The sequence below is a fragment of the Carya illinoinensis genome, chromosome 5 (assembly GCF_018687715.1).
Source record: "Carya illinoinensis cultivar Pawnee chromosome 5, C.illinoinensisPawnee_v1, whole genome shotgun sequence".
In the NCBI taxonomy this organism is placed as follows: Eukaryota; Viridiplantae; Streptophyta; class Magnoliopsida; order Fagales; family Juglandaceae; genus Carya; species Carya illinoinensis.
In genome coordinates this window covers 12,712,666-12,732,226 of record NC_056756.1, presented here as the reverse complement: position 1 = coordinate 12,732,226, position 19,561 = coordinate 12,712,666, and the positions used below count along the sequence as shown (strand labels likewise).

At 38.4% G+C, this 19,561-nt stretch overlaps 2 protein-coding genes across 4 annotated transcripts; both read left to right on the top strand.

Annotated features, from left to right (window-relative positions):
• The first annotated feature begins 86 nt into the window (after positions 1–86).
• Positions 87–8,211, top strand: LOC122308745. 3 transcript variants are annotated; one of them, XM_043121953.1, is made up of 10 exons: positions 87–906; positions 1,657–2,406; positions 3,433–3,577; positions 3,665–4,310; positions 4,605–4,890; positions 4,993–5,199; positions 6,031–6,204; positions 6,903–7,100; positions 7,191–7,304; positions 7,600–8,211. In XM_043121953.1, exons 2-10 carry the CDS (start codon positions 1,711–1,713, stop codon positions 7,927–7,929), a joined length of 2,796 nt encoding a protein of 931 aa, XP_042977887.1. In that variant the 5' UTR covers positions 87–906; positions 1,657–1,710; the 3' UTR covers positions 7,930–8,211. The 3 variants fall into 3 exon arrangements, with proteins under 3 accessions (XP_042977887.1, XP_042977885.1, XP_042977886.1); XM_043121951.1 differs by having other exon boundaries at positions 3,433–4,310; XM_043121952.1 differs by having other exon boundaries at positions 87–951; positions 3,433–4,310.
• An 8,571-nt stretch (positions 8,212–16,782) lies between these two features.
• On the top strand, positions 16,783–18,730 carry LOC122311451 (UPF0481 protein At3g47200-like). The gene is made up of 2 exons (XM_043126004.1): positions 16,783–16,925; positions 17,290–18,730. Exon 2 carries the CDS (start codon positions 17,324–17,326, stop codon positions 18,617–18,619), a length of 1,296 nt encoding a protein of 431 aa, XP_042981938.1. The 5' UTR covers positions 16,783–16,925; positions 17,290–17,323; the 3' UTR covers positions 18,620–18,730.
• Positions 18,731–19,561: the final 831 nt, after the last annotated feature.

Here is a 19,561-nt window from a genome sequence, read left to right as displayed (position 1 = left end):
ATCGATTCAGACCTGAAATACAAACAACTGCAAAAAACACAAGGGTGTCTCAGAAGTCATATGAATTGAGCGGTCTAATCTCGAGCTGCTTAGATAGTTGGAACTTGCATAGACGATTGGGCCTAGATCGAGGTCAACTCAATCTCAATAAGCACCCGTAAAGCATGTGGTTCGTGTTTACGAGATTGGAAACTTAAGCCTGTTACAACGGGACTTCCATCTCTGTAGGCACGTCTATTTTTCAGCAATCAGCACGTGCCATATTCGGAGGGACACATGCAACTCCAACTTTTCGTTGCCGTCGAAAGGATACAGAACTTGAATATCATGGAAGTCCACTGATATCTCCCATACATTATATTTGTCAAAAGTTCTTCAACCCTAAAATCAGTACTCTTTATTCAAGATGCATCACGATCATCCACGATTATATATGTATGCCGGTTGTTAAGCTCAAAGGCAAGCACCTTCATTACGAACTTTTCATAAAGATCTGCCATTTTCATCAGCAAAATGCTCCAGCAATGCACATCGTCAAAAACATCAGAAAATGAATGGAACTAGGGATCTATTTCTACTTTCGATAATTGGGCCGGAAAGGCCCAAAAACCCAATAACGTCTTTGCCTCGGCCTCTCTCCTCCAGAGCAATGCTTTCGTCTCTCGTTATTATTCCTTTCCTCCCCACCTTTTTGTTGCCTTCAGTTTACCTAAATATTATACTCATTAAAGTACGCTTTTCACACTCGACCTCGAAAGAAAATGAGAGCTCAACTCTGACAAGCACTGGACCAACAGAGAATCCCAACCTCTCTGCGATCTCTTCTGCATTCATCACTCTGAATTCGCGGCCAATTCTTTCTTTCACTCTCTCTTGCTCCCGCTCCGGGGACTAGTTTTAGCGCACGTACGTTCGCTCTCAGCACTGTGTCCTCAACCTTCCATTTTCATAGTTATTGCCTTTTCCCTTATAACACCCGCTTCGATAATCTTACTACTCGTGTTTGATTCTTTTATCTAGATCTGCTGATTTTTTTCAGCCTTACTATGCATTACTGTTTCCTTATTTTTCCTCTTTCGTCCTTGATTCATTGCTCTGAATGTCATGCTGATCTTCTGTTTTTCTTTTTCTTTTTCTTTTTTTTTTTCAAGTAATTGTTTCGACTGCGACTGAAACTTTTTAAATAAAATTTTTCATTTTCATTTTCTTCTCTTCCAACTGTTACAATTTTCATATATATATATATAACTGCTTCTACGGGAGTTGGAATTGTTTTTGCTATTATCCTCTATCCCAGAGACTATGAAGAGCGTGCATTTAGAAATGATTGTTTACTCTGCTATTATTCTGTTTTCGATCGGTATACTCTAATATTATTTTCTTCATTGACTAATCATTTGTGAGGCTCTTCTCCTGGTATATAAAATAATGTTTAGTGTAGTCGAATGAGTGGAGTGGGTTATATGTACGCAAGCAAGACTGTTAGAAACTTTTAGATTTGTTTCATTCTCTTTCCTATTCCCACAATCGAAGATCTTTCTTTTTTATATAGGCACCTTATATAATAAATCGGTTGACTTCTCCGCCAGTTTTATGGTTCTTGTAGAGTTCGCGATTCTGATTTTGTTTAATTGTGTTATGGTTTCATAAACATAGATGCATTGTGACTGATCGTACCCGCTAAGGGCCCACCGGCAATATTCAATCACAATGGTGCTTGGGCTGAGATCAAAGAGTCGGAAAAGTGTTTCAGTTCAGGTTGATTACTTTATCCATGTACAGGAGCTGAAGCCATGGCCACCATCAGAATCTTTGAAATCTTCTCGGTCCCTGTTGATTCAGTGGGAAAATGGTGATCAGAATTCTGGGTCCTTTACTTGTGGTGTTGGGGATGGAAGAATTGGAATCGGCGAGTCTTTCAGGCTTCCGGTTACTTTATGTAGGGAAGTATCCAGAAAAGGCACGACCCGTGAAAGTTTTTTGAAGAACATCTTAGAGTTTTACTTGTATGATGCTCGAAAGGAGAAGGCGATCAAAGGTCAACTCTTGGCGACGGCTACGATAAACCTTGCAGATTATGGAGTTATCAAAGAAACCATAACCATAAATGCTCAAGTGAACTGCAAGCGGAGCTTCAAACACTCGACGCCTCCAGTTCTTTACGTGAACATTCAACCTCTTGGTAGAGATAGCTCCAGCTCGTCACCAAAGACCAGCTTGTCGAAGGAAGTGGCGCTGGACAAAAGCGAATCGTATTCGGAACTTACTAATGAAGGGAATGGTGAGGAAACTGAGATTGCTTCATTTACTGACGATGATAATGATGATCTTTCATCTCATTCATCACAAACCATTACCTCTTCTGCTTTCGAGGCTAGAGGATGGTCACCGCCTCAAAGAAATCAGGTGCACAATATCATTGCTTTCTTATGCGTTCTCAATGAGTGCATAAAAACAATATCCCCTTTTTGTTTGGATTGATTTATTTCTGTTCCTTTCTTTCGGAATACATACTAGCTTTGCTTCGTTGCTTGAAGTTGAATCGGAAGTAGAAATTTCATTTCTATGTGATTCGAGATTCTGGATGTTGTATAATTCTTGGATCTAATATTTGTGTAATCTAATATAATTACCCAGATTTAGTGTGGTAGGGTGGTGAATGAGTCTCACATTGCTTAGAAAGAAGAAGTTCTCACCGTTTATAATGATTCTAAGGGGCTCTAATTGTAACATTAACTATTCTTTTTGGAGTATATGATGCCAAGATGTGGCTTGGGGGTTGTTGAAGTCAATTCCAAACTAAATGAACTGTCAAACTGGAATTGGGCTAGCTAATCAAAACCAGTCTGGAGCCCAGTTCCATGCAATAGAACATTGAAATCAAATTTTCATATGCCTGCATGAGATTATGGTCTTATTGAGTGAAGATGCTCGAGGCTGTCCAAAGATGCTCAAGGATTCAGGACAGCAACATGGGATGGCTAGTTGGATGCATTAGTCTATACGTAGTTGTATATATCTGTTCCAACTTGATGAATTTCTTCAAGTTGTACTCTATTGAAGTTCTTTATAAGATTATAAAAAAAATGATGTATGTTTTGCTAGCTTATGGTATGTTCTTAAGCCACACCAGCCACCTATCTGGAAATTATTTATTGATTTTGTTCACCTAGTTGATAACTCCAACCAATGTATCTATTCTTATTTTTAATGAATAATGGATATATTTGCAAAAGGCTCCTAGTGAAGTGTGTAGACATTATTGTCCTGAACTAGTAAATGGGGGAGTTAAATGAACTGCAGCTGTGACCTGCCTGTCTACTATGCTCATATTGGAAGAGGGACAATCTGATTCATTGCCTTTATATTTTCCTAGCAGATTTCTTTGTGCATTTTTGGGTGCTTTAACAGCCACTTATCGTTAAATTGCAGATCAAATCAGAATCAGCTAAGGATAGCACAGAAAGGGTTAATATTGGAATTTTGGAAGATGAAGAGAAAAAGGAGCTGCAGGAAAATGGACAGGGAGAATATGCCTTACAGGCGAAGCCATACAATCTAGAAGAAAAACTAGTTGGTAAATTATCAGAACATTCTGCCCTAAATCAAGTCAAATTCAGGAATGATACTCTTTCACTCAGGAGGAATTCACTTGGATTTGCAGAAAGTGATCGTAGAATTAATGAACTAAAACAAGTGAAGTCTGTTCAGTTTCCTTTCAACTCTGCCAATAGCAGTGTCATGTTCAGCACTAGTCAGCTCAGGGAACAGGGAGACAACATTATTGCTCCTGAAGCTGCTTGTACCACCAGTTTTTCAACTAATGAAAGCAAGGCTACATTGAGTAGCTTGTCTGATGGGAAAGTCAAATTAGAATCTAAAATTGAAATGATTGAGGAAGAGTTCCCTTTCAACTCTGCCAAAAGCAATGGGATGTTCAGCACCCATCAGCTCAGGGAACCGGGAGTAAACATTAATGTTCCAGAAGCTGCTAGTGCCACGGGCTATTCACCTAATGAAAGTGAAGCAACAGTACGTGGCTTCTCTGATGGAAAAGCCGAATTAGAATCTAAAATTGAAATGCTTGAGGAAGAGTTACGGGAAGCTGCTGCTGTTGAGGTTGCCCTTTATTCAGTGGTTGCTGAGCATGGGAATTCTACAACCAAGGTCCACGCTCCAGCTCGGCGTCTTTCTAGGTTCTATCTCCATGCTTGTAAAGCAAGGTCCCCAGCTAACAGGGCAAGTGCAGCTAGAACTGCTGTTTCGGGATTAGTTCCAGTTGCTAAAGCATGTGGAAATGATGTTCCGAGGTATGTACAAAACCCCCTTCGTAGAAATTTTAAAGCATGCACAAATGATGTTGCATATAAAAATTTGGCTGTGTATCATACAGGGTCAATCTGTTTTGCAAATTGTCAAAACCTGAAGTCCCACTAAGTTGAAGCTAAGATGCTTGACTGTTATTTTAGTGATACATATTACTCATGCTGGGGTCCTAATTCAACTCAGAAACCTTCCGGAGAAATCATCATCTTCCAGGGTTCCAAGATTCTAGATTTGTTTTTAAATTTTTTTTTATTATTATTTTTGCCTTCTTTAAACAGGTTGACTTTCTGGTTGTCAAATTCAATTTTGTTGAGAGCCATTGTCAGCCAGGCAGTTGATAAATTACAACTTTGCGCTGGACCAAACACCCCCAGTGGTGGTGATGGAAATGGATTGGGTGAGAAGTCATCCCTGAACTGCCAAGAATCATCTCTTCACCCAGAACAGAAAAATAATACGGAGGAATATTTTGATGACTGGGAGGACCCACAAACATTTATAGTTGCATTGGAAAATGTTGAAGCGTGGATCTTCAGCCGAATCATTGAGTCTGTGTGGTGGCAGGTCAAATTCTCTCTCTTTTTCTGCTCCTATTAAGTTCTCTCACAAAGAAAATTCTGACATACATTTGATGACTAATTTATTTTGTTATTTGACTGTGTTCAGACTCTGACTCCACACATGCAACCTTCTGCTGCTAAGGGCTCAGGTTTAAGGAAATCCCATGGAAGGAAATATGGTTTAGGCGATCAGGGGCAGGTGAACTTCTCAATAGATCTTTGGAAGAAAGCTTTCAAGGATGCTTGTGAAAGACTTTGTCCTCTTCGAGCCGGAGGGCATCAGTGTGGCTGCTTGCCTGTGCTGGCTAGATTGGTACATTAACACATTCAAAATTCCTTCCTATGTGCTGTAAGTATGAGATTTCTGGTTTGTAAATCGGAATGACAACTTCAAGCTGTGTTATGTCCGATCGTGTCGCAGTTGAAAATCAAATACGAGGAGATAAATTTCCCAGCAATCCACTTATAAAAAGAAAAAGAAATTCCTATAAAAATAAATTGATGAATTCATTATGGTCAATGGCGTATGCTTGACCTGATACATTAACGATAAAAGCAACCTATTGGAGAGTATGTTGATGGCAATCTCTGTAGTTCTGTCTTTTGCTGTGTGAGCATTGTGGTATCTATATTTTTGGTGCTCTATTGTACTGTGGTTCAAATGCAATGTGTGGCCTGTTACCAGCAATGTAGTTTGGTGGAACAGTTGTTGTTTCCAAGCTCTCATCAATGGAATTCTTTTAATGCTTATGACTATCCAAATTAAGAATCTTAGTCATAGTTTGCTTGATCGAGTTGTATTTGAGATGGGGATATTTTATAATGAAGGTGAGTGATAAAAGAACCTAAACTTAAATGTATTTTTAGGATTTTCAGAATGGCTACCTGCTCTAAACCACCTCAGCAGCCCATATATTTTTTTTCTTCTAACTTACACTTACGGATGTGTAGTGTTTTACTTATATAACTACAAGGTCATGTCCCATATTATAAATAGCTGGCTAGATCAAGGGCCTCAAAAGGAGGCAAAATCCTGTACTTCATGTTTTCTGAAATTTTGTTAACATGTTTTTGTGTTTGAGTTTTGGATAATTGTTACTATCCTGGAATGCAATCAGATAGAACACTTGTGTTGTATTTGTAGATAATGGAGCAGTTGGTGTGTAGATTAGACGTGGCAATGTTCAATGCTATTCTTCGCGAATCAGCTGAAGAGATTCCAACAGATCCTGTTTCTGATCCCATTAGTGATTCTAAAGTTCTGCCTGTTCCTGCTGGAAAATCAAGCTTTGGGTCTGGTGCCCAACTAAAAAATGCTGTGAGATCTCCCTTTTTTCTCAGCAGGCCAATTTTTATATCATTATCAATCAACCATTTTCATTATTTACTCACCTTCTCATTTCATCTCCCAGGAGTTACTGTTCTAATCCTCTTTAGTGACATTCTTGTATATTTTGTTTGCTACTTTCGTCTCCATATCACAAAATTGTCACTCTTTTGATCGGTCGGCAGTGGACGTGACTTGATGATTACATCTTTTGGATGCTTTATACGATCTTTGTGAAGTTGTATCCATGTTACTTCTGTAGATGAATGTTAGGTATCAGAAATGAATGGTTATCGCATAACACACCAGAGAGAACCCTTTAAGTTGTAAATTTCAAAATTGATTAAATTGCTGGTCCTTGCTTCTCGAGAGTTTGCAAGATGAGTCCAGTTTGATAACGCTGTTTGGAGCCTTAGTTTGAGGACAAGTCTGATTATCTTAACAGTGGTCTTTTGTCAAATTCTTACAAGTGAAAATTTTCTTCTTTAAAGTTTGCTCCTTTTCAGCATCAGTTGGGAATTAGTTTAATCTGCATTATGTTGAGTTATAACAATCCATCTGGATTTGTTTGAAGTTTCTTGTTCTGTCTTTGGACTTCTCTGAAAGTATGAAAGCAAATGATAGTCTCAAGTCCCATCATTGTGAAGGAATTCTTGATCATCTTTGCTCTCCTTTCTTTGTGCTTGCAGATAGGAAACTGGTCAAGATGGCTCACAGATCTATTTGGAATTGATGATGAAAATGCCTCTGAAGATGGGGTTGAACTTGATGATGACAAGAAACTCGAATGTGAGACGCCCTTCAAGGCTTTCCATCTGCTTCATTCATTGAGTGATCTCATGATGCTTCCTTTTGAACTTCTTGCTGATAGGTCCACAAGAAAAGAGGTAAAATCCTGTAACTTCAATGCTTTCGATTGATTTTCCCTCTTCCTGTTCTTTTCCTTTGCATCACTGTTCAAAAGTTAATGTTTGTAGGTCTGCCCCAAATTTGGTGGGTCATTAATCAAGAGGGTTCTTATTAATTTTGTCCCCGATGAGTTTTGCCCAGACCCAATTCCAGAGGCTGTTCTTAAGGCCCTGGATTCTGAGGTTAGTCCATACCAAGCAGCAACTTATATTCCCTGCAAAATTTTGCTTCCCACATGCTTGTTAAGATTACAAAGGTTTCATTTGCTTCCCCTAGTGGTTTTTATCCGGTTTGTTGATTGGCAATGATTCCTTTCCCTGTAAGAAAAGAAGAGAATAATAATTTTCAACTGATCTAACCGATCAAAAAACAAATAATCTTCATCTGATGTAGAATCTAACTAACAACATCATTTTCCTTGTAACTCACTGAATTAGCCTTGATATTCCTTTTCTATTCGGTTTGATCTTGATTTAGGACCACCTTGAGGCTGATGAATTTTCCATCACAAGCTTTCCATGCACTGCTGCTCCTACAGTCTATCAACCACCTCCACCAGCTTCACTAATAACCATCATAGGAGAAATTGGAAATCAATCTATGACAAGTGGCTCATCAGTGCTTCGAAAATCATATACTAGTGATGATGAACTTGATGAGTTGGATTCACCCATGACTTCAATTGTCATGGACAACTTCCGGGTTTCTCCTACTTTGGAAAAACCCAACCTGATGCCAAAGAGAGGCGGAGGTCGAAAGGTTGTCAGATATAAACTTCTGCGGGAGGTATGGAGAGATGGCGAATAGCAATCATGTTTCATTTATTTCTCTCACAGATGTATGTATGTATGTATGCATATAGAGTGCTTTTGCTAAATAGTGAATCTGGGACATAAAATTTGTACAAAAACTGAAGAGAAGGTGAGGTAACGTTGGGAGATATAGCTGCTGCAGGCTTATCCTCGAATCATGTATGCATAAAATTTGATCGTTGCCAGAATAATGTTGCATATTAGTTGATGATTTGCACTTACAGAGATGTTTTCAGCTGCAACCTGCAACACATTACTAAAGGTGGAACTTTCATGATATTTCCTGTTCAAGTTCTTTTCAACTATAGTTACATTTGTTCAATTTCTCATTTTTATTAATCACCCTTCCACCCTGTATCTTCGGAATTTGGCTATCAAAACGACTCGAGAGCTTGTTAAGTTTACCGGTAACCCAAGTAAAATGGCACTCGCAACGTTCAATGCATGATAATTCCTTACGATAGCGACTTATTAAGGCGGAGTATGGTTAAGGAGGCGGCCAAACTGATGGCAGCGACAAGCCTTCGAATAATATCCTATTTCGACTCAGATTTCCAGGTGCTATATAGCAGCTCAGGTAGCTGGGAGTCGAATATTTGGGGAGCAAATCATGATCGGGGACGATTTCACTTTTTTTTTTTTTTATAAAAAAAAGCAATACTGCATACAGTTTTCATTTAAAGACTGCAATGTAAGCCTAAATAATTTTATTTTTAAAATTATAAAAATATCCCTCTAAAATGATACGTTTTCTCATTTAATAAAAAACTTACACATGTGGGGAGTGTAAATAGAATTTTTCTAAAAATTATACATCTTTTTAATTTCTCTTAAAATATTATATTATTCAGCTGTATAATTATTAATTCTTCAATAAAATTCGATATTATATCTAATTTTTTCTATAATCTTATAACGACGAATTCATCAATAACTCTTGGATATTTTACGCTTTTTTTCTATAAGTTTTTCATATATTATTATATTGATTTTGCAAAACTCCGGTGTGTTGAGTTTGGCTTGATTTCCTGCTGAAATTGTGTTTTTTTGGGGCTTGCTACAGTTCCGCTCGAGCGAACTCATCCAGAGAGTTCCGCTCGACCGGATCCAGAGAGTTTCGCTCGACCTCCGCTCGATAGTCCGCTCGAGCGAGAATGCAACCCTAACGTGCGCTCGACACTTCGCTCGACGTCCGCTCGAGCGAATGTTCTGACTAGCGCCTTGTCTTATAAATACATCATTTTCTCTTCATTTTGAGTAGTGTTCAGCAGCCAAGAAAGAGAGAGTTTTGAGAATCCTTTTGTATACAATCCTAAGAGTCCATTGAGTGTATTGGGGCTTTAGGATTGAGGATTTTGTGATCAATACTCTTGTACTCCCATCTTTTGTTCATAGTGAAATCTTTGAAACCGACCCCGACAGTGGACGTAGGCTCACATTAAGCTGAACCACTTAAATCTTGGTGTTCTTTGTGTGATTGTTGTTTATTTTGTTGCTTCCGCTATTATTTACTCCAACTTAGCCTTTGTTTATTCGGTCCATTCCCAACAAACTGGTATCAGAGCGTCAAGCTCTTTGCAAAATCTTGAGGAATGACTAATGCAAAGTTTGAAGTGGAGAAATTCGACGGTCAAAACAGCTTTAGCTTATGGCGCATCAAGATGAAGGCTTTGTTACGACAACAAGGCTTGTCGAAAGTTTTGGAAGGGAAGGTATCCGAAGATTCTCCTGCATCGTCAAGAGAAGAAGATGAGAAGGCACATAGTGTCATTTTGTTGTCACTATCAGATGGAGTTTTGAGGGAGGTTGCCGATGAGGAGACGGCTTTCGGTCTTTGGTCCAAGCTTGAGAGCTTGTATATGAAAAAGTCGCTCACCAACCGTTTGTATTTGAAGCAACGGTTATACACGCTCAAAATGAAGGAAGGTACTCCTATCTCTGAACACTTAGATGAATTTAATAAGATTATCATGGATTTGAGGAATATTGATATTAAGCTTGATGATGAGGATCAAGCATTAATTGTGTTGTGTTCGTTGCCAGTATCATTTGAAAATTTTGTAAACTCGATGTTGTATGGTAGAGACACCATCTCTTTGGTAGATGTAAAATCTGCTTTGAACTCTAAGGAGTTGAGAACAAAATTGGGTGTACAAGGCACGGATAGTCAAGCCAGTGGTTTGTTTGTTAAGGGTTCATCTAGCAGGGGTAGATCACATGAGAGAAGTTCAGAGAAGAACAGGAGTAAATCCAGGGGCAGTTCACAGTCAAAATTTAACAAGAAAAATGTTAAATGTCATTACTGCCATAAATTTGATCATTACAAAAATGAGTGTTCTAAATTGAAAAATAGAGAGGAAGGCAATAGTTCCTCTAATGCTGTTAGCGTTGCTGATGAAAAGTCTAACGGCGTAGATATTGTTCTAGCAATTAGTGGCTCAAATAGTCGCTATGGTGACAAGTGGGTCATGGACTCAGCTTGTACCTTTCATATGTGTCCCAAGAGGGACTGGTTCACTACCTATGAGTCAGTCAACGGTGGCTCCGTTTTGATGGGAAATGATATGGCATGTAAAATTGTTGGGATTGGTTCAGTTAGGATTAAGATATTTGATGGGATTGTCAGGACATTGTCTAATGTTCGACACATCCCAGATTTGAAGAAAAATCTTATTTCCTTGGGCACTCTTGATTCTTTAGGTTTTCGGTACACCGGTGAAGATGGAGCTATTAAAGTCAGTAAGGGCTCCATGATTGTAATGAGAGGAGATATGACAGATGGTCTTTATTTCCTTCAGGGCAGTACATTGACAGGTAAAGCTGCAGTGTCTGTTTCAGATAATCCAGACTCAGACAACACCCGTCTATGGCACATGCGTTTGGGTCACATGAGTGAAAAGGGGATGTCTATCCTGAGTAAGCAAGATTTGTTGTGCAATCAGAAGATAGGAAAACTTGAATTCTGTGAACATTGTGTGTTTGGAAAACAGTGCAGGGTTCAGTTTACTACAGGAGTTCACAGAACTAAAAGTACTGTGGACTATATTCATTCTGATCTTTGGGGTCCATCTTCAGTTCCATCGAAAGGTGGAGCCCAGTATTTGCTTACCTTTATTGATGATTACTCACGGAAGGTTTGGACTTATTTTTTGAAACGTAAGAGCGATGTATTTGCTAACTTTAAACAATGGAAGGTTTTGATTGAAAATCAGACAGGCAAGAAGGTTAAGCAACTCCGAACCGACAATGGTATGGAATTTTGCGGAGGTGACTTTGATGAATTCTGCAAAAATGAAGGCATAGTGAGGCACCACACAGTGAAACATACTCCACAACAAAATGGAGTAGCTGAGCGGATGAATAGGACTCTCTTGGAGAGAGCCCGTAGTATGCTTTCAAACGTCGGCTTGTCTAAAGATTTTTGGGCTGAAGCAGTCAACACAGCTTGCTATTTGGTTAACCGCTCTCCAGCCACAGCTATTGGTTTAAAAACTCCAAATGAGGTATGGTCAGGTACTCCCTCTGATTATTCAAATTTGAAAGTTTTTGGTTGTCCTGCATATTTCCATGTTAATGATGGAAAACTTGAGCCAAGGGCAAAGAAGGGCATATTCATTGGATATGCTAGTGGGGTGAAAGGATTCAGGTTATGGTGTACTGATCCCAAATCACCTAAGTTTGTAATTAGTAGGGATGTAGTATTTGATGAACAATCCATGCTTAATCCGAGGAAGGAGTTTACTGTGTCTACAGGTGAAGAGCAGAGTAATGGCAAGAAGGTGGAGTCACAGGTTGAGGCTTCAAAGGGGATGCCAGACGACACCCAAGATCATGTCACTTCAGATGAGCATGATCCTGATTTTGATGATGGCGCACAGTGTGAGCAAGATTACAGTATTGCTACTGGTAGACAAAGGAGGCAGATCAGGTCACCTCAAAGATATGCTCATGCAGATATGGTGATGTATGCACTTACTACAGCAGAGGACATAGATGGTCAAGAGCCTTCCAGTTATTCAGAAGCTATCAAAAGTAAGGAGTGTGCACAATGGTGCGCAGCAATGACTGAGGAGATTGAGTCTCTTCACAAGAACCAAACTTGGGATTTGGTTAAGTTGCCTAAGAAGATGAAAACTGTTGGTTGCAAATGGGTTTTCAAAAGGAAAGAGGGAATCCAAGATGTTGCAGATGCAAGGTACAAGGCACGCTTGGTTGCAAAAGGCTATAGTCAGAGAGAAGGCATCGACTTCAACGAAGTTTTCTCTCCAGTTGTGAAACACAGTTCGATCAGGGTGTTGCTTGCCATAGTGGCAGCACATGACTTAGAGCTTCAGCAACTTGATGTTAAAACAGCGTTCCTGCATGGTGACTTGGAGGAAACCATTTACATGCATCAGCCGGAGGGGTTCATTGTTCAAGGCAAAGAAGATCATGTGCAGATTGAAGAAGTCATTGTATGGTTTAAAACAGTCTCCGAGGCAATGGTATAAACGCTTTGACTCTTTTATGATAGATCATGGTTATGTGAGGAGTAGCCATGATTGTTGCGTTTATTACAGGCAGTTATCTAATGGGTCTTTCATCTATTTGCTACTTTATATTGATGATATGCTTATTGCTGCTAAAAGCATATCTGACATTAGTTTGCTGAAAACCCAACTTAAAAATGAGTTTGAAATGAAAGACTTAGGTGCTGCAAAGAAGATTTTGGGGATGGAGATCCACAGAGATAGGAAAGCTGGAAAGTTGTATTTGTCCCAAGGCAAGTACATTGAGAAAGTTCTTCAGAGGTTTGGAATGTCTAATTCCAAACCAGTAAGTACACCACTTGCTACACATTTTAAACTTTCAGCATCCCTATCTCCTCAGACAGATGAGGAGGAACGCTTCATGGCTAGTGTTCCTTATTCCAGTGCAGTTGGCAGGATTATGTATGCAATGGTTTGTACTCGTCCAGATATTTCACAGGCAGTGAGTGTTGTTAGCAGGTACATGGCTAACCCGGGTAGAGCTCATTGGTAGGCTGTGAAATGGATACTCAGGTATCTGAAAGGTACTTCGAACCTTGGTTTAATATTTGATAGAGAAACTGACTACCATTCAAGGGTGGTTGGTTATGTTGATTCTGATTATGCTGAGGACTTGGATAAGAGAAGATCATTAACAGGGTATGTTTTCACTTTGTGTGGCTCTGCTATTAGTTGGAAAGCAACACTACAATCTACTGTTGCTTTATCAACTACAGAAGCAGAGTATATGGCAGCAGCTGAGACTGTTAAGGAGGCCATTTGGTTGAAAGGTTTGATCAGTGATTTGGGATTACAGCAGGATGCAATTTTAGTATTTTGTGACAGCCAAAGTGCAATACATTTGACCAAAAATCAAATGTATCATGAGAGGACAAAGCATATTGATGTCAGGTATCATTTCCTTCGGGAAGTTATTACAGAGGGCGTGTTAGAAATTCAGAAGATTGCTACTACTGAGAATCCAGCAGATATGATGACAAAGCCAGTTCCAGTATACAAGTTCAAACTTTGCTTGGACTTGATTGGTGTTCGGGGTATGTGTTTCCCTTAGGGGACTTGGTGGAGGGGTTTCGGTTTCTTGGTTAATGGTTTTTTGTTTAGGCTTGACGGAATTCAAGCCAAGGTGGAGATTTGTTGAGTTTGGCTTGATTTCCTGCTGAAAGTGTGTTTTTTTGGGGCTTGCTATAGTTCCGCTACAGTTCCGCTCGACCTCCGCTCGAGCGAACTCATACAGAGAGTTTCGCTCGACCTCCGCTCGACAGTCCGCTCGAACGAAATCTTCCAGAGAGTTTCGCTCGACCTCCGCTCGACAGTCCGCTCGAGCGAGAATGCAACCCTAACGTGCGCTCGACACTTCGCTCGACGTCCGCTCGAGCGAATGTTCTGACTAGTGCCTTGTCCTATAAATACATCATTTTCTCTTCATTTTGAGTAGTGTTCAGCAGCCAAGAAAGAGAGTTTTGAGAATCCTTTTGTATACAATCCTAAGAGTCCATTGAGTGTATTGGGGCTTTAGGATTGAGGATTTTGTGATCAATACTCTTGTACTCCCATCTTTTGTTCATAGTGAAATCTTTGAAACCGACCCCGATAGTGGACGTAGGCTCACATTGAGCTGAATCACTTAAATCTTGGTGTTCTTTGTGTGATTGTTATTTATTTTGTTGCTTCTGCTATTATTTACTCCAACTTAACCTTTGTTTATTCGGTCCATTCCCAACACGGTGCATGGTTTTAATAAGTTAGCCATTAACTGCTCGAGTTTGGATTACTTGTACTTGTAGTGACATACTATTTTAATGATTAATTAATTTAAATTGATGGGCCTATAACATTTCTGAATAACAGTTCTAATTAATGAGGTAAAAAGGCAATTAAATCAAAGAATACTCAATACTCATTCTAGAATACACTATATATATCATTGACGTGTCACCATTTGATTGGCACGATTTGAACTTTTATCCAACACGCTAGCTTATGAATAGAATGAGTCTCAAAAACTCATAAATTAATTGGGTTCAGTGACATTATAATATATATATATATATATAGAGAGAGAGAGAGAGAGAGAGAGAGAGAGAGGTGAGGTGGTGACTGAAAAGTCAAGTTTCGTTCATTTACTTGTATCCACGTCTCTCTACATCTGCATGCTTGTCTCGTGCCCGTACGCTAAATATAATGTACGCATGCTATAATAAATTTTACGGAGTCTTCCCTTCTTCATGTGCTCTATATGCAAACGTTGTTGATGGATCCTGATTCCGTAAGAGCACAGAGTACGTACTAAAAACATATACAAAACGTGAACGGCATGATTGCCTCTTGATCGATTTCTCTGCTACGATGCATGCATGGTACCAAGATATATCTACAAACACACACATGGACACGAGTGATTGATAATATATATTGCGTTCAAACCTCGTAATGATGATAATGAGTATTAGCCATTATTCGACTAAAAAGACAAATTTGTTGTGACGCCTCTCCTCGTTTTTCCATTTAGTTGTCTATTTTCTTCGTGGATTAGGTTCAGTTTCGTTGTCATGCTGCGTGGTGACGAGACACTTGACCTATTTTTTTTTTCCATAAATCCTTATCTGTCTTCTTCATGGATTTGTTTAAATTTCGATAGGAGCTGACGTGGTGAAATATATCTATAATACTAGTTGCAAATGATCCGCACGATCATGTCCTCTCTGTTTCTATGTAATGAGTGATGAAAACCCTTAAATATTTTAAAACGCAAATATATATATATATATATAGCAGGAGTCCCTAATGCATGGCTGAGCTATTCTTTTCAACGATATTATATAATATATGATGCGAGACAAGATTTCCCTTTGTAATTTTGTCAAAGGAAAAGGACGTACAAAACCGTGTTAGCGGTTACAAATCGACCACCTTAACTTAACCCGAAACATGTTCGGGCTAACTCCTTTGTTGAAGCATTAGAAGTTACACGAGATTTGTTAACATTTTTTCTCTATATACTATTAATTGCATGTTCTAAAGTTAGTCTTTAGGTTTATATTTTGGTGTATATGTACATGCAAATGTCCGCATGTTTATGAGAAATAGTACTTAGCCTACGCATAATTCTTATGAAAGTAAACTTATATATTGATATTACTCGATATGATACGTCATATTGTAAATTTATATGTTAATATTACTAGATATGAAAGTAAACTTATACATTGATATTACTAGATATAAAACGTCAGATTGTAAAACTCATTTTTATAAAATAATTTTGACTTATCATATTGAGTTTTCAATTTATAAATTTATTTTTGGAGAAATTTCTATAGGTTTAATAATTTTCCTTGTTTATAGAGTCACACTGGGCAACAAAGCTCGGAATGGGGATAACTTTTAAGTTAGACTACTAGGTATAAATGATTTTTTTATTAACAGGACTCACTTTTTTATAAAGGACTTAGTACGAGGTTTATCTATTTAGAACTTGCTCAAATCATTTTTCTAAATAAATGGCAGTATGACATTCGTAAATGACTGCAATTTAGTGGTCAGGTTTAATTTTTTTTTATTAATTAACAGTCATAAGCCTTAACTTACTCTCATTAGAAGCTTTTCAAACAATCAAAATCTATCCAATAATCATTAACTCCCATTAAATTTCTTAAGGTAAGGAACTGTCTAAACTTGTCATTTTGACTGAAAGCATACCTAAATATTGGCCTTTGCTTTAAATTACACACTATCTGAATTCCTTCTAATTTCTTCTTATTTCAGAACTTTGAATTTCTATAAAAATTGTGGTAATATTTAAGGCTCTGTGTATCGTAAGAAGTATATATCTAGTTAATCATTTGTCAAAACTGTCATTCTTTAGGTTATTTTATTTTATTAGATATATTTTTTAGACTGCATTACATCCTCGAAACTTATTTGCATCAATAAAATAATTTATAGATACCTACAACGTGTAACTTGTCTGCGTCTTTTTAAAAAATGTGAGTAAATCTAAAATTCATATGAAAAAATTAATTTTTTAACACTGAACGACATTTTTTTGAAAAGGAATGTGTGACTTGCACACTCTAAAACTATATCTATAACAATAACGTCTGAAATAATCGAGAACATACCAGTTGATGAAAATTAGTCGAGGCTTAAATATTAATATCTATAAAAAAGTTGTTTAATTACGCAACTTGAAGCAATTATCGTGCATGACACAACATAAGTTTTTATAATATTTCAAAAAAATAAAATAAAAAGAGAAGCATAAGTCTATATAAAGACAGGAGAGAAGTTAGACGTAATATCATGAGTTATGAGCTACAGTATTGCAGCTAGTGTGCGCTCCTATCCTTCACATACGTACGGCTGCCAAAATCTTAAGTTGCATCAGTTGTTGATAATTTGCACTTACAGCAAGGGAGATTCTTTCGAGTTTCAGCTAGCTGCTGCACAATTGATGATCGAGGTAGGCTCTTACAACATCTTATTCAATGGCAGCACCTCATGTATTTAATCTGTTAGTAATTATTAATTCTTTCTTCCAGTCAGTGCCCGGCCATCTTTTCTTTCAATTATTTCTTAGCTTTGCTCTGGTTGGAATGAAATGTCGATATGCAATTCCCTTTTATCTTGGATAAATGAACATCACCTGATCTCCTTGTCTCCTTACTCTTCTCTTTGAGATGGCAAGTTTGTGATGCAATTACAGGGTAGCAAGCTTTTGCCAGATTCTGTCATTGATTTCTTTGCTCTATCACAACATGTGTGCAAGCAATAGTGGCAAGATTATTGATGTTTATTTGTAATTTGCTTTCTTGCTCTCCTGATAGCTGTCGGTGGGCTTGGAAAGTTGCTTGAGAGAATATGATGGGAGAGGCAGATAGAACTGCGCAGGTTTCAATTGAAATGTCCGACTTAAATAGAATGTTAGCCTCATCCATCAGTGAAAAGCTGCGAGATAACTCACCTTCCTTGCTAGTAAGCAGCATTTTCAGAGTCCCTCAGAAACTTCGTCGGCGTAATGAGAATGTTTATGATCCTAACATAGTCTCAATCGGTCCCTATCACCGTGGCACTATAAGGCTAGCTTCCATGGAGAAAATAAAAATGTGGTATCTGGATTCCCTCCTCAAAAGGTTTCCACTGCCTCCAGATGAATCTTTGAAGCACATTGTTGAGGGCATCAGAGAGTTGCAGAAGCGTGCACGCGATTGTTATGCAAATCCATTCAAGCTCAACGAGGAAAAGTTCATTGAGAATTTAGTTGTTGATGGCTGCTTTCTCCTTGAGCTCTTTCGGAAAGATGCATTCATAGCCCCAAGACACGCAGATGATCCTATATTTAACACGTCCTGGATGATTGAAAACCTTTATAATGACTTGATTTTGATGGAGAACCAAATTCCCTGGTTTGTTCTCCATCGTTTATCTGAGCTGACAGCATCTACCAGCGAACAGGAACCCGATTGTCTAGTCAAACTTGTTCTCAAGTTCTTCGAGACGATGATGCTAATGACAGTGCCAGCCGAATACAGATCAAATGGCCGCGAAGTCAAGCATATTCTTGACTTGTTGCACAGTTGCTTGCTTTCCTCATCCGGGGGTAGAACTCCTCGAAAGCAAAACCTGGAGCTGTTTCCTCCAGTGACGGATCTCTTGCAGGCTGGAGTCAAATTCAAGAAGGGAACTCCTGATGACATCTTGAACATCAAGTTCAGTAAGGGAGCATTTGAAATCCCTCCCATTAAAATCCGGGGGAATTCAGAATCTTTGTTCAGAAATCTTATAGCATACGAGCAGTGTGACCGCCATTGCATGGATCAATTCACGTCTTATGCGGTATTCTTGGACTGCCTCATCAACAGCAGCAAGGATGCGGACTTGCTCTGTGATGAAGATATTGTTGTGCATGCCTTGAGCACAGAAGACATTTCCCTTCTCTTCAACAGGCTGTACAATGACACACTCATCTCCGAATTCTACTATGGTGGGATAGCTCATAATATTAACGAATATTATAGATCCCAATGGCCTAGATGGAGAGCAACCTTGATGCGTGATTATTTCAGGAATCCATGGTCGATTTCTTCATTCATAGCTGCAATTTTCATACTTATTTTCACCTTTACACAGACTTTGTTTACCATTCTCTCCTATTAATCTTGCCCTTATCCGAGTTATTATTTTTCTGTACAAGTGCTACATTCGAAAGGGATTGAATTTTGTATTGCTTTTTCTCCTAGTTGGTGCGATGACGTTTCATTTGTTAAATGATTTGTGTGCTTTATCCGGTGAATTATTAATACTTTGAAGGATCATATCTTGAAAACCATCCTACTTAGGTCGTTGTTACTGTGATCGTATATAATAGACCGTCCTCCAATTCAACAGAATTTCATGTTCCCTACCAAATTGAACAAAATTAGAATGCACTGGTGGCCGTGACAAATTCATTATCCACACCTGGAAACGGCATGATTGCAATTTCATTTGCAGAACAAGGTTCAGAGTTTTATTGGAGATGATTTGAAATCAATTAAGAATGATACTGTTTCCAACATCAAATAGAGAACCGTTCTCTTTTAGAATTTAGCGGGCACCACAGGGTACAGTACTTCAAGCTTCCTAAGACGATCCCATATTCTACTTCCATCCCTTTATTTTTTCTTGTACCTGTCAATACTCCACAAGAAAACTCAAGAGATTCATCACTACTATTTAATCAATATGCTGTATCTGTACTTATAATACTGTTGCATAAATTAAATCATAAACACCCCTTTAAAAGGCCCTATGAGACATGAATACATTAATCAACCTGGTAAAATGAAGTAGAGATGAACGACAGATACAAGACAATCTAGGAGCATCAAAGACAATATAATATCCACGTTATCGAGGCAACTTTAACAGTGATCTCAAAATAGCTTTAAAAATAATTAAAATCTGCAGGCTAGAAAGAAACCACAAAACTGGAATCATGCAATCCAATGCATGCAGTTAAGCTGTGAAAAATAACTGACATGGAGGCAAAAGATCTCACCTCTTGGATTCTGCGCCACCAATTGGGCTCCGCAATGCATCATAGTGTCCATATCCATG

Bases quoted from the DNA above. Each gene is read 5' to 3' on its own strand.
- LOC122308745 (XM_043121951.1), top strand. From the start codon at position 1,711: ATGGTGCTTGGGCTGAGATCAAAGAGTCGGAAAAGTGTTTCAGTTCAG. The intron at 4,891-4,992 runs GTCAAATTCTCT...GACTGTGTTCAG, and splicing joins TTGAGTCTGTGTGGTGGCAG to ACTCTGACTCCACACATGCA. The intron at 5,200-6,030 runs GTACATTAACAC...TTGTATTTGTAG, and splicing joins TGCCTGTGCTGGCTAGATTG to ATAATGGAGCAGTTGGTGTG.
- LOC122311451 (XM_043126004.1), top strand. From the start codon at position 17,324: ATGATGGGAGAGGCAGATAGAACTGCGCAGGTTTCAATTGAAATGTCC.